Source organism: Thamnophis elegans, chromosome 7 (assembly GCF_009769535.1).
Source record: "Thamnophis elegans isolate rThaEle1 chromosome 7, rThaEle1.pri, whole genome shotgun sequence".
Taxonomy (NCBI): domain Eukaryota; kingdom Metazoa; phylum Chordata; class Lepidosauria; order Squamata; family Colubridae; genus Thamnophis; species Thamnophis elegans.
In genome coordinates this window covers 71,955,486-71,970,553 of record NC_045547.1, presented here as the reverse complement: position 1 = coordinate 71,970,553, position 15,068 = coordinate 71,955,486, and the positions used below count along the sequence as shown (strand labels likewise).

At 42.6% G+C, this 15,068-nt stretch overlaps 1 protein-coding gene across 2 annotated transcripts in view; it reads left to right on the top strand.

Moving 5' to 3' along the window:
* The window catches only part of SHISAL1 (shisa like 1), a 107,960-nt gene that overhangs the window by 59,007 nt on the left and 33,885 nt on the right, over nt 1–15,068 (top strand). For both annotated transcript variants that reach the window (XM_032220645.1, XM_032220644.1), the window contains exon 4: nt 13,097–13,402. In XM_032220645.1, coding sequence (XP_032076536.1) covers nt 13,097–13,402 — 306 coding nt within the window. The remainder of the gene's footprint in view (nt 1–13,096; nt 13,403–15,068) is intronic.

The following is a 15,068-nucleotide window of genomic DNA, read 5'->3' as shown; positions in this document are numbered from 1 at the left end:
AGCAAAAATAAGTCTTCTGAATTGATTTACTGCTATCCATTCAGCCATCTCCTGTGCCTCCTGCTAGAATTATGCAGGAAAAGTTAAAATCCACACGTTAGGAAACCTCCGAGTGAGTTACCATTCTGAGCATGACTTCCAGCAAGAAAGAAGTTAGAATCCTAAATCATACAGACATCCAGAGAATTGCTTTCTTCCAGTCTCTGTCTTATTTAAGAATGTAAATAATCTAATCGCTCCTAGCAAAATGCTCCCCACCATTGTAAGCTCACGCGGAGGGGCAGAGAAGCAGCAGGTGCCCACTTGGTAGGTGGGTGATTTAAATGCACCAGAGCAGTTAATTATCAAACTAATTGCTGTTGCAACTTGCCTCCTACCAATTGCTGAGATCTAAACAGAGAAAGTTGGACCCTCGGGTCTTCCCTCCCTGTCACTAAGATGGGTATGAGTGTGTGCGCATGCGTGCCCATCAGACTCACTGTGCTTTAAAGCACTTCTAACTGGGTGTCTGTGTTAGTCATGTGAATCCAACCAAAGGACGCCATTCTCTGTCTCCATCCCAAGTCTCCTTTGTCCTACTTGGTTTAGTAGCCAAGACTGGAAATTAATGCAATTATAAGTAAAGATGATCTATTACAATGTTGGCCATCAAAGCAGCAGGGCATCCACATACTATATTTTTCGGAGTATAAGACGCACCTTTTTCCCTCAAAAAAGAGGCTGAAAATCTGGGTGCGTCTTATACATCGAATACAGCATTTTTTGCCTCCAGAAGCCCCACCCCTTCACTAAAATGGCCGGGCATACTCTTATGGAGGCTTTCAGAGAGCTCCTAGGGGCTGGGGACGGCACAAATGAGCAAACAACCCAACACATGGATAAATACACCTGGAAACATCTACCTACCTATTCTCTCTCTCTCTCCCTACCTACTGAATTTCTCTCTCTCTCTCCCTCTATCTACCTACCTAGCTACCTACCTACTCTCTCTCTCCCTACTGTATTTCTCTCTCTCTCCCTCTATCTACCTACTTACTTTTTTTCAAGGTTGACTCAGCCTTCCATCCTTCTGAGGTGGGTGAAATGAGGACCCAGACTGTGGGCAATATGCTGACTCTGTAAACCGCTTAGAGAGGGCTGAAAGCCCTATGAAGCAGTATATAAATCTAACTGCTATTGCTATTGCTATTGCTATTTTTTTAATTTGCCTCTTCCATACCTTGGTGCGTCTTATACTCTGGTGCATCTTATACTCTGAAAAATACTGTACATTCATCCTGGGGTTTTTTTCTATCTGTGTCTGTGTGGAGAGAAAAAGAAATTGGTTTTAAAGACCTGAAGCTGATAAAATGTGATGTAGCTTCCCCCAAGCTTCCTCATCAGCACCAGGCACACGTTTTTGTTTTTTTCGGTTACTTGGGGAAGCTTGGATGAGTGGTGCGGTGGCCTAGAGGTGAAGCTCTTGCCTCAATCAATCATGAGGCTGTGGGTTCGATCCTAGACAGAGGCAGATATTTCTCTCTCTGGGCCCGATGAGAATGTATCTGCTGAATATTTCCACGTTGGTGACAAGAAGGGCATCCAGCCAATAAACACTCAGCTCCATTCAGCTGCCCAGACTCCACCCGTAAAGGATTATGGGGTCATTAAAAGAAGATGATGGCTTGGAGAAGTTTGGAGATCCAAAAAAAACCACACAAGAACCAGCCCAAACCAGACCGAACCAGCTGAATACCACCTCTGGCTAGGTCTATCTGGATCAAAATTCTTCAAGAAAGCCACACCGTGTGGAAAATACAAGATGCTTTTTTTCTATTCTGGCAGTTGGGTTTTCCCACTATTGCCTCTTCTCTGCTCTCCGCCTCTGTGGGCATCAGCAAAGCCAGGAATAGTAGTTTCATGTTTGAACTGAAACCAGAGAGCAGTTTCCTGGACCTGAAGTGGACCTGAAGTTCACCTGATTGAGTCTGTTTCCAACTCATTGACACACACACACACCCCAGAGCTGAGATTGATTGTGTAGCTTGCTTGCATTAAGCTATTGCTTGATCGTGAAGGAGCTAATGATAGGGTGGAAGAATCCTCCCAATTCTTACTTCATTGTACTTCATTGTTTTGATGCTATAAGTAGAGTTAAATGGTGTGAAAGTACACTAGAGGGAAAAGTGATCTGGACCAGAAGTAATTTGCTTTATTACAACAAACATTTTATATATACAGCAAGAGCTAGTTAACCTCTAAAGACCTAAGAAGGTTTGTATACTTGGGTAAATGGGGGAATTCCTTGAGTCATGATGAAGTTGCCAACATTTAAGATATTTTAAGCCATTCTCCTACCCTGTTTCCCCAAAAATAAGACCTCCCCAGATAATAAGCCCAATCGGGCTTTTGAGTGCATGTACTAAAATAAGTCCTCCTCTGAAAATAAGCCCTCCGTGAAAATATTGCAACACAGCAGCAGCCATGAGGTGACCACGCTCGCCGCCTCCTGCACCACAAAAATAATAAGACCTGCCCGAAAATAAGGCCAAGCGCTTATTTCGGGGGTCAAAAGAAAATAAGACCCTGTCTTATTTTCGAGGATACATGGTACTTGCAAAAATCTATCAAATAACTGGTGTTACAATTGCTCCCAGAAAGGATGTTAAGATCTTTCTCCTTATACAGTTCTTAAATAAGGTTTTAATTATATGATATTAAGGGAAATTTAATAATATTGAATCATAACACAAAGGTGTTCAATGATTATGAATGTTTTATTAATAAAAACTCTGATGTATTGTTATAATCTATTCAGTATGGGTAGTTCCTCAACTTATAATAACAATTGAGCCCAAAATTTCTGTTGTTAAGTGAGACATTTGTTCAGTGAGTTTTGCCCCATTTTAGGATCTTTCTTGCCATAGTTGTTAAGTGAATCACCACAGTAGTCAAATTAGAAACACAGATATTAAGAGAATATATGATTGTCAGTGGAATATCTCCAGATATTCCACAGAGCGATTCCAGAACATTTCTTTGTAAACCTGGCTTAAAAGCAGCTGAAATCTACTAGGTAGCTAAAATGACCTGTTTAAGGTAGAGTTAAAAAAAGAAACTTGGTTGCAACAAAAATAATAAAAGACACAGGGCTTCAATCACATGGGTACAGCTGCCATCTTGACTCTTTTGTACCCCCTTCTCAGGATACACTCCAGAGGTGGGTTGCTACCGGTTCGCACCAGTTCACACTAGTTCGGGCGAACTGGTAGTGGGATATTGGCCTGGGTCACAGAACCGGCAGCGACCCAGGCTGGCCACACCTCCAAACCAGTTCCCCAGTTGCCGCAACTGCGCATGCGCACAGGGCGCAAAGTGCACACCCACCAAACCAGCAGTAATGCTGGCAGCAACCCACCCGATACACTCCTGTGTTGATATGTGTGTGTGTGTGTGTGTGTGTATGTATGTATGTATGTATGTATTTAGAGTCACAACCCCCGGCCCAATCCATTTATCCAGTTATCAGCACAAATACAACACACACACATATATATATGTATGTATGTATGTATGTATGTACATATATATATGTATGTGTATGTATGTATGTGTATATGTATGTGTATGTGTATATATATGTGTGTGTATGTACACACATACACACATACATACATACATACACATACACATACATATACACATACATACATAAATACATACATACATAGATAGATACATACAGGAATGGTGCCTTATCAGTACCCATTTAATACTGATAAAACAAGATATTGACCACACAAATGGCTTAGTTCAAGAGATTAAATTTAAAGGCAGACGTTATAAGAGTTAACAGCATCCAAACTGCAGGCATTTTGTCTTGTGATCAAATCCTTTTTTTAAAAAAAAATTAAAATGTGTCATGTTTAAATTCAGATAAAATATATTTTTGCATTTAAACTTACCCAAGCAGATGTTGTTTTTAAGGAACAGATGGAGAGCCCACATAATGGCCTCATTGAACAAATTGCTATTTTAAAATTGAGTGTTCACTTTTCAGTACATAATTTTTAATGAACCAAAGAAAGCACTTTATGGACAAGTGGCATGCAGAGACAATTCAGTTCTGACAAGTGGCTTCTAACACGTCAGGAGTGAATACAGGTAGTCTTTATGACGCCAGTTGGGATCAGAACTTCCATGTCTAAGTGAGGTGGTCATTAAGCAAGTTGTGCCTCATTTTTACAACCATTCTGCCATGCTCACAAACTGAATCTGGCTTCTTCCATTGACTTCATTTGGCGGAAGCCAACGGAGAAGGTTGCAAATGAGACCCAGGACACTGCATCTATTGTAAATACACGCTATTGCCAGGCACCAAAATTTTTATCATATGACTGCAGGGACACTGATGATCATTAGCCCATGGACAGACAAATTTGTATGTCTTTTTCCCCCCCTCTGCTGTCATAACTTTGAACAGCTGTTAAATGAATGGTCATAAGTCAAAGATTAACTGTATTCCTTTGTGTATTTCAGAGTCATATAGTAGCTTGTAAGCGAAAACAGGTAATTTCATGAACAACTCCCAACTTTTCTTGTGGTTTATTTGCCCTCTTTCCATCACCTGAAATGCTCAAACACATGCATTTCATCATTTTCCCCAGTCTTTTTCTGCCCACCATGTAAAAATCCAAAGAGATTCTTTGTGTATATGACCCATTGTCATTACCATATTTTTCGGAGTATAAGACACGCCCTTTTCCCTCAAAAAAGAGGCTGAAAATCTGGGTGCGTCTTATAGACTGAATACATCATTTTTTGCCTCCCGAAACCCTGCCCCCTTCACCAAAATGGCCATGCATAGCTTTTAGGAGGCTTTCAGAGAGCTCCTGGGGGCTGGCGAGGGCAGAAATGAGCAATTTCCCCCCACTCTATAAGCTGCCTAAAGGCTATGCATGCCATTTTTTTTTTTAAAAAAGGGCCCATTTTTGTGAAAAACAGGCCGTTTTTGAGAGGTCTGCAGAATGCAAAAACTTTTTTTTTTAATTTCCCTCTTCAAAACCTTGGTGCATCTTATACTCTGAAAAATATAAAAGTATTTTGATTCAGCTAACAGCCGTTCTGCAGTATTTATTTTTCCAAAAAGTAAAAATGGAATGAGGTGAAGATCAGGGACTCTATTTCTCCAGGCTGGTCCACTAAAGATAAAGACTCCAGAGGAAGCATCTCCAGCAATTTAAGTTTTGTAAGAAGAGTATATGGACAAGAAAACGAATGTGACACTGATGGACAATTTGCCCTGATTCTATAAAATTGGATATTGAGAACAACTCACCGAACAAATCAGATGAAGAAAAATAACCAGATCCCTACTCCACAAGATATTGGGGATTATTATGGTTGAGGAGCAGCTGGAGGTCCCACCATATTAAACTGTGGGATCTCAATGACTCAGCTGCGAATTAGCAGGAAGGAAGAAGCATTCTTTATTACCTCATGAGACATTTTACTTTCCAGGGTTAAAGTAAATAAATACTAGGAAGCCCTACAAAATGCAGCTCCCTTTTTTCCTCTGTTTTCTTTTGGAAAAGTCTATTCTGCCTACACCTACCGACATTTCTCTGGTGCATGAAAGGTTTTAGAAAGAAAACCAATAAGTGTCAGGTATCTTCACAGATTTCACTGTAGCATCTCTGAATTGTTTGCAAGCCAACATACAGCACATACAAACAATCCTCCTGTCTCATTTTGGGGGGGGGGGAACCCCATAGTTGCTTTTCTAAGAGAGCTGAAATAATGGTTTCATCATTTGCAAGCACTGTTTTTACGACTTTTGTTCTTTTCTTTTTTTTTTCCACGAGAAGCATCTTTGTTTCTATAGTTTTGCAAATATTTGTGTCCAGTGCTAAATCTTCAGAGCAGCCAATGTTTACCAGGATTGTATGACCCATAAACTGCACTGCTTTGGCTTGTGCTAAATTTTGATGCAAAGTATCACATAATCTGCAGTTGGATTCATAGTCTAAGACTGGTGGAAACTTAACAATTCATGTCCTGACTAGAGACCTAAGAATTATTAAGGTAGCACCGGAGAATATAGGCAGTTCCAAGCAGAGTGGTATTTTCTAAATTAGCGTGCTGAGCAGTGGTGGGTTTCAAAAATTGTTCGAACCTACTCTGTGGGTGTGGCCTCCTTTGTGGGAGTGGCTTGCTGCCCATGTGACCGGATGGGAGGGGCTTGCCACACATGTGACCAGATATGAAGATGCCAACGACACTTGTCAGAACCACCTTAAATTACTTCACACAGAGCACTGGCATGCATAAGAATATGATGTAAACTGATTTTTTAAAAGGCATCTTTGGTTTGTGATAAAACAACTTCAACACACGCAATGTTCTGATTGCACCACAAATGCAGTAGTCATCCTTACCTTTCACAGAGGCACTGAGTTTTATAAATATGAGCATGATAGTGTAGAATAATCATATCCAAGGACCAGTGGTGGGTTTCAAAAAATTTTGGAACCTCTTCTGTAGGTGTAGCCTGCTTTCCGGGTCCACTGGTGGAACCTCTTCTAACCGGTTCGGTAGATTTGACGAACCGGTTCTACCGAATAGGTACGAACTGGTAGGAACCCACCTCTGGTGCTGAGGTCTGATAAATTCAATATTTCCAGGTATTGAGGAAATCCTTTAAGTGAGTCTAGGACAGGGTGTCAAACTCGATTTCCTTGAGGGCCACATCACAATTGTGTTTGACCTTGGGGGTCCAGCGTGGGTATGGCCAGCTCGATATCACTCATGTCGGGGGCACCTGTGAAGACCAGAGGTCTCTCCCGGTGAAAATGGGCTCCCGAGCTCTGTTTTCAGTTGCGGCAGGCTCCTGCAACCCTCTCCCAGCAAAAATGGAGCTCAGGAGGCCCACAGGCAGCCCTCCCGAGCTCTGTTTTCATTGCCAGAGGCATTGTGGGCCAGTCCTTTGCTGTTTCCAAAGCGGCCCCGCAGGCCAGATCTAAGCATCTCATGGGCTGGATCCCGGCCCCCGGACCTTAAATTTGACACCTCTGCTCTAGGACAACTCACCACAGTCAACTTGCTGTAGCCAACCTACTACAGCCAACTCACCATGGGACAACTTGCTGTGGTAGAAGAGTTACACTAATATTGAAGAAATGGTGGAATGGAATCATTTAAAAAGGATAAAAAAGAGGGACAAAATGAAATGTGAAGGACAAAAATTAAAATATTTTTTAATCATTTTAAATAATGAAGTTGAATTGTTGAATTGTCCTGTGGCGAATTATCCTGCAGTGACTTGGCCATGCTGAGTTGTCCTGTAGTAAGTTGGCTATGGTGATGTTCTGACCCAGGCTTCCTTACCAAGCATGAAGCGGAGTCTTGGTCCTGGCAAAACCCCTTTTATTTACACGACTGTGAATTCCTTTCATTCACAGTCCGCAAGGCTTAGCAAGCCGTCTTTCAGAGGGTTGTTTATCAAATACGAACCTTATCTCCATTGGTGAGCTGCCAAATAACTAGTTCCAAACATAGGACAAGGCAAAACTTGGCAGAGAGTCTCTTATAGTCACAAGCAGAACTTTCCACCCGTGAAATGACTGAAGGAATGAATTGTTTCCTGCAAAAGCCCCTTTCTGCTCGCTCCTCTTTTGTTTCCCATGGGAGGGGCCAATCACCTCCAAGGCGTCTTAAGTCAATCCTGCTTTCTTAGTTGGTCTTGTCTTCTGGCACCTCTGCACATGCACACACTGGGAACAGGCTCCAGCTGTTCTTCTGCCTCGCTGCTGTCTAACTCCCTCTCTGCCTCCGACATCACATTTGAGCTTTCCTCAGCCCCCAGGACTGGCCCATGTTCCTCCCCAACCTCCTCACTGTCCAACTCTGCTGCTTGCTCCGCTGGCTGCCAGTGGGCCACAACAGGTGAATTGGCCCACCAGTTGTCCCATTCCACCTTTAAGTATCTCTCCAAGAGCTCCAGTCATGAACACTATAACAATAGATTTTTTTTTTCATAAGTGCTCAACTTCAATCCGCAAGCCCCAGTATTTCATAATTTTCCCCAATTGTTTTTCCTCAATCCTAGCATCTCCTGGGGTAGCAAAATCAATGAACCAGACTTTCTTCTTTTTAATAACTGTTATATCTGGCATGTTATGAACAAGAAGCCTGTCTGTTTGGATCTTTAAGTCCCATAAGATCTTAACTCACTCAGTTTCCCAAACCTCCTCCATTTGATGGTCCCAGTAATTTTTACTACATTCAGATCCAAACCTCTAGCATAGTTTCTGATGAATAATTCTGGCAACCCACTCATGATGTGGCTCATAGTTTGTGAAATTTTGCTGCAACCACTGATCAAATATATTGTTTCATTCTTTTTTACTAAAAATATGATAGTTGCTGTTGTTTGTTATATGTTGTTATGGTTTGCTGTGCAGTCAGCCAGATGTTTACACTGGATTTTATCCACCAAGAAGTCCCTCTAAAGGAAATGTGTTAGGCAGATGTTGTTTGATGGTGTTAAACCAGTGGTGAAATTCAAAAAATTTTACTACCGGTTCTGTGGCTATGGCTTGGTAGGCGTGGCAGGAGAAGGATATTGAAATATCTCCATTCCCACCCCACTCCAGGGAAAGGATACTGCAAAATCCCCATTACCACCCCACTCCTGGGGGAAGGATATTGCAAAATCTCGATTCCCACCCCACTCCTGGGGAAGGATACTGCAAAATCTCCATTCCCACCCTACTCCAACGAAAGGATACTGCAAAATCCCCATTCCCACCCCTCTCAGGGGAGGGATATTGCAATATCTCCATTCCCACCCTACTCCAGGGAAAGGATACTGCAAAATCCCCATTCCCACCCCTCTCAGGGGAAGGATATTGCAATATCTCCATTCCCACCCTACTCCAGGGAAAGGATACTGCAAAATCCCCATTCCCACCCCTCTCAGGGGAAGGATATTGCAATATCTCCATTCCCACCCTACTCCAGGGAAAGGATACTGCAAAATCCCCATTCCCACCCCTCTCAGGGGAAGGATATTGCAATAGCTCCATTCCCACCCTACTCCAAGGAAAGGATACTGCAAAATCCCCATTCCCACCCCACTGGGGCCAGCCAGAGGTGGTATTTGCCAGTTCTCCAAACTACTCAAAATGTCTGCTACAGGTTCTTTAGAACCTGTCAAAACCTGCTGAATTTCACCCCTGTGTTAAAGATATCACAAGATTTCAGCTGTTCGAAGAAAAGCAGCCTTTTGCAATTGACTGTTGCTTATTTTTTCAATGCCGATGATGTTTACGTAGTGCTCCAGATGTTTTGGGATTGCATTCAAGGCATCCATTGTTATTGGTACTATCTTTGCTTTCTTTTGCAAATATAATACTAAGTAATAATGGATGCAAATCTCAGTTGTAATGAAGATGATGATTTACAAAAAAAATTAGAGAAAATAGCTATCAGTTCTTTTGGTCTTTATGTGAATTGAGTTCTTCCCAAGAACGTACGATGTTGTAATGTATAAGTGTAGTATAAGTGCAGATTCAAGCAGTGCTTTCACACTGCTTCAAACTTTTAGTTGCTTTGGAGAATAGATTGGCGCGCACACACACACACACACACACACACACACACACACACACACTTGTTCTTTGCGTGTCAACCTCTTCCCCAAATATCTGAAGGCAGGATAAGAAGTAATGGATGGAAATTAATCAAGGAGAGATCCGACCTATAACTAAGGAGAAATGTCCTGATAGTGAGAACAATTAATCAGTGGAATAGTTTGCCTTTCCGAAGTCATGATGCTCCATCACTGGAGATTTTTTAAAACAAGATTGGACAGCCATTTGTCTGAGATAATGTAGGGTCTCCTGCCTGAGGAGGGGGTTGGACTAGAAGACTGCTAAGGTCCCTTACAACTTTGTTATTTTTTTCCTGCTCTTTTGCACAGGTGTCATCCAAGGTTTTTTGTATGTGCTGATAGTGATTGGGATCACCATGACTGGTTTATGCCATAATCTTTCAATTTCAGTTCTTAGATCTTGGCACGTTGTCATTTTCTCTAATTCTTTGTCTTCTACCCTGTTTCCCTGAAAATAAGATCTATCTGATAATAAGCCCAATTGGGTTTTTGAGTGCATGCACTAAAATAAGCCCTCCCCCAAATATAAGCTGTCCCTGAAAATATTGCAACACAGCAGCAGCCATTAGGTAATCACGCTCGCCACCTCCTGCACGTCAAAAATAATAAGACCTCCCTGAAAATAAGGCCAAGCACTTATTTCTGGGGTCAAAAGAAAATAAGACCCTGTCTTATTTTGGGGAAAACATGGTACTATTTTCTGGTATCTAATCATTTTATTTATTTGTGTTTGTGTGTGTCACAAACACCTAATTTTCCTGTCTCCTATTTTCCCCACAACAACTTACTCAGTTGGATTGGGCTGAGAGAAAGTGACTGACTCAAAGTCATCCAGCCAGCTTTCATGCCTAAAGGAGGACTAGAACTCACCATCTCCTGGTCACTAGGCCAACATCTTAAATACTATACCAAAATGGCATGGAAGCAGGGCCTATATTTTGAAGGGATTGGATGGTCTGGCTACATCTCTTCCTTCTGCAGTAGACAAAGATTCCTCTTTCACTAGATCTAAATAGCCAGTCAAAAGTCAAGATGAATCACTTGGATCCCAACTGAATGCAGAAATACCATATTTTTGGAGTATAAGACACACTGGAGAATAAGATGCACCAAGATTTTTTTTAAAAAAAAAAGGTTTTGCACTCTGCAGACCTTCCAATAACGGCCCTTTTTTGCTAAAACGGGCCCGTTTTTTGTCAAAAAAAAAAGGGGGGGCATGCATAGCCTTTAGGAGGCTTATAAAGTGCTCCTGGGGGATGGGAGGGGCAAAAATGAGCAAAAATAGGCCTGTTTTTCGCTCATTTCTGCCCTCCCCAGCCCCCAGGAGTACTCTGAAAGCCTCTGGTGAAGGGGGTGGGGTTTCAGAAGGCCAGAAATGCTGTATTCGGTGTATAAGACACACCCAGATTTTTAGCCTCTTTTTTGAGGGAAAAAGGTGCGTCTTATACTCCGAAAATTCAGTATGTAGTTTATGTCAAGGAAGAATCACTTTGCAGAATCTAAATTTTTACATTGAGTAGTCGAGCTGGATAAAAATGAATTGTAGACTACAAAGTCTATATTGTTGTGGTTTTGAATCACTGTTATAATACTCAGCCCTAGATTCTCCTGAAGGATAGGAATGTAATAATAATAATATATTACAAAGAATTATTACAGTCCTTAAATATTGTACTTTAACAGAATAACAGATTATCACACTGGGATTTCCTGCTTTCCCATCTCCGTTAAGGACATGCGGCGAACTCAATAGAAGAGTTAACTATAGTTCAACTGGATAATGTTTCCCTTTGGTTGATTGTACTTGGGCAACATAAAACTTTTACAGAAAGCCCTCCTACAGTGGAAGTGAAAAGATTCCTCTAAATAGAAATGTGTTGGGTTTTTAAAACCAAGTTAGCAATAAGGCAGCTTCTGAAAAGAAAATCGATCCAATTTGAAAGAGGAAAATGCTTAAAAGCTCAATTTTTTTTAAAAAAAACCATTTGATCCAAGAGCTTTTCGCTTCTACATTTCTCTATTCATTGAACCAATACTATGTATGTAAAAATGCTTTCGGTCCCACCCTCGGTATCATCCCTATCCGATTGTAAATGACTTTCTGGAGAGCATATACAGAAGAAATGTAGGACAGAAATGAAGCAGGCTGTGAATCTAATTAGTAGCATAATGTAATACATTTTACAAAGCATTGCTAGAAGCAGAACTCTGTTTTGTTTTGTTTTTTAAAAAAAAGCACATATTGGAATGCAAAAATAGGGAGACACTTGGCAATCCTGTGTTTTTCGTAGGCCAAACTCTACAATTGGCAAAATTATATTGAGTTATTTTTTCTCAGGCTGAACTGTCACAGCTTGAATGTCTCAAAACAGAAAATTGGATAAAGAAAAGGGAGAAAGTTTCCTTTAATGTTTGCCTAATAATTTCTTTAGTCTTTTCCCCACCAAATTATTCTTTTTAATGGATGGCATGGAGACACAGGATTTCCGAAACTGCATTCTTTAGGCCATGTGATGCAAAAGAAGCTCTCTGCTCCCAATTATTTGCCTTTTCAAAGAAGCCGCAGTCAGAAAAACCTCCAGAATAGATCATCTATTCCTGTGTTTCTCAACCTCAGCATCTTGAAGATGTCTGAACTTCAACTTCCAGAATTCCCTACGCTGGCTGCAGAATTTTAGGGGTTGCAGTCCACAAGTCTTAAACTGGCTGACATTGAGAAACACTGGTTTAGTTCATCCCATTTCAAAGGTTTCCAGGTGTCACAGAGTCCAAATTACCCCTGTCCCAGTCATGCCAGTGAGTTACCATATTTTTCGGAGTATAAGAGCTCGGGAGCCTAGCTTTTGGGGAGGAAAACAAGGAGGGGGGAATCTGCCCACATGTGTGCTATGTCAAAAACATAGCAATATAAGATTAGATTACGCCTGGGCAGGGGGGGGCGGATCGCGGGTTCGCCTAAACCGGTCCAAACCGGCTGAATATTACCTCTATTTACAGTGGTTTTACAGAGTATTGTAATTGCCCCCAACAATCTGGGTCCTCAATTTACCCACCTCGGAAGGATAGAAGGTTGAGTCAACCTTGAGTCGGTGAACTGCCAAATTGCAGGCAGCCGGCAGTCAGCAGAAGTAGCCTGCAATACTTCATTCTAACCACTGCGCCACCACAACATATCACACAGTACACCAAGATGTACGGTCTGTCATAGACAGATGTCCCATCCTCTTGTTGAAGCTAGGCAAGGTGTGTGCAATGTTGCAGGAAGCTGCATAGGAGTCTGAGCACACTGGCTTCACTTTGGGGAAGAAAAGAAGCAGAAGCAGAGATAGAAACACGGATCATAATAACTGTATATTTCAAAGCTTTAAGTGCCTAATTAGAGGAGCAGGAAGCAATGCGTTAACAGTCAGTTTCTAACTCCAGCTTTCTCTTCTCTTTCCACAGCAATTACAGTGCACTGTTAGGAGTTTGGGTCTATGGGTTTTTCATTGTTGTCTTGCTGGTTCTGGACCTTTTATATTACTCCTCCATGAACTACGACATTTGCAAAGTTTACATGGCAAGATGGGGAATCCAGGGGAAATGGATGAAACCGGAAACAAGCCGGTGGATTAAACCAACTCAGGACTCAAGGCAAGTAGAGACTCAGACGCATTCTCAGCCTGCCTCTCAACCATCCCAGGCTGTCCACACCTTAAAAGGAGAAGCTTTAACTCCACCACTGATGTCTTTCCCAAGCTCAACTGCCTGGTAAGTTTTTCAAGGTGTCTTCTCTTTTTTCATACCCCAATCTTATATCTGATAGATCTGTGATGGCGAACTTATGGCAAAGGTGGCACGCGGAGCCCCCTCTGCGGACACGCGAACCGTCGCCCCAGCTCAGCTCCACCGTGCATGCGTGTGGGCACTTCCCGCTGGCTAGCTGATTTTCAGGTCTCTGCCACACATATGTGGGGGAGGCGGGGCACATGCAGGAGAGGTGTATGCATGCATTGGGGTGGGAGAGTGCAGGGGGCTCCTCCTGTGCCCCGTTTTTGGTCCCAGGAGACTTTAGGGAGGCCTACTAGTCCCAAAATGGGACACGGGGAGGGGGGTTTCGTGTGTGCATACATGGGGCAGGGGAAGCACAGGGGGCCACGCATGCATCCGCAGGAGGCGGGATGCATGGGGATGTCACCCAACCATTGCATTATGGGTGTGGGCACGCTGCTACACGCACATTTGCGCTTTCGGCACGCGAGGACAAAAAGGTTAGCCATCACTGTGATAGATGGTTCTTATCAGATGCCTTGTCAGAGCAGTGTGATTTTATTTCAATGGTTCTGGTGTCTCTCTGGAAGTGAAGCCTCCAGAGATGACCACGCCCGTTCGATGCCTACTTCCTTAGTGTCAGAAAATAAGCTTCATATTTGGATGGAGCAGCTACAGGGCATATCAAGACGGCAAGGCAGACTGGGAAATCAAACCACATTCTAGAAGAAAGCAGTAAGTAATAGTTCTCTGCTTCTTCCAAGAAAACCAGCAAAGCAGGTTTTAACAAAGAACTGGTAGATTGACTAGAATAAGTATAGAAATTTGAAGCCACCTGGCTTCAAGAATCATGAGAGAATAAATTGGGTTGCACGTCTGCTCTCCAGGGCTCCCACAAGCTCCACCATTGTTCCAAGGACAAAAGGCCAGAGACAGTTTCAGGGGAACCCCCCCCCACACCTCCCCAAACTCTCAGCAAACAAGCAGCGCGGGCCAAAGGGAAAAGTAGAGAGAGGTCAGTGTGGGCCAAAGGGAAAATGCAGAGAGGTCAGGAGGCAAAATCATTGGGGAGTCCATATTTTACTCCAACATGGCTCTGCCCATGAGGGGTTAATATCCTGCTACCTCTGGGGTCCCCATCCAACATGAGCTGTTGCTTTTTAAGGATGGTTTGGTCAGAAGATAAATGCAGGTACAAGGGGCTCACAATCCTTAGGCAGAAGCATCTCCAGATAGCCACTTGAGGATAGTACCAGCAGTCCTTATTTGAGTTCTTCTTCAGGCTCTGGACATGCATCAGTTGGACACCAAACCACCCCATTCACCTCCCCCCCAAAAAATCCCATGGGGCACATCTGGTGATTTTGGGAGGAAGATTCTCTGCCCTTGGACATTCATCCAGTAGTCAGCATCAGTGAAGCTGTGGACATCGAAGCCTTCTACCCTATGGGGTCCTTGGGATTAAAATGGATGTATGTGTATATAAAAAAAATCAAGCTAGTAGGCATAATTGTGGGAAATGAGAGCCATAGATTATACTCAGAAGCTTAAACTGGATGAGCCATAAACTGGCCATGGAAATCTAAGGTTACACCTCTGTTCCTTCAGTTGAATAGGGTAGGGTAGGGTAGGGTAGGATAGAATAGAATATAATAGAATAGAATTC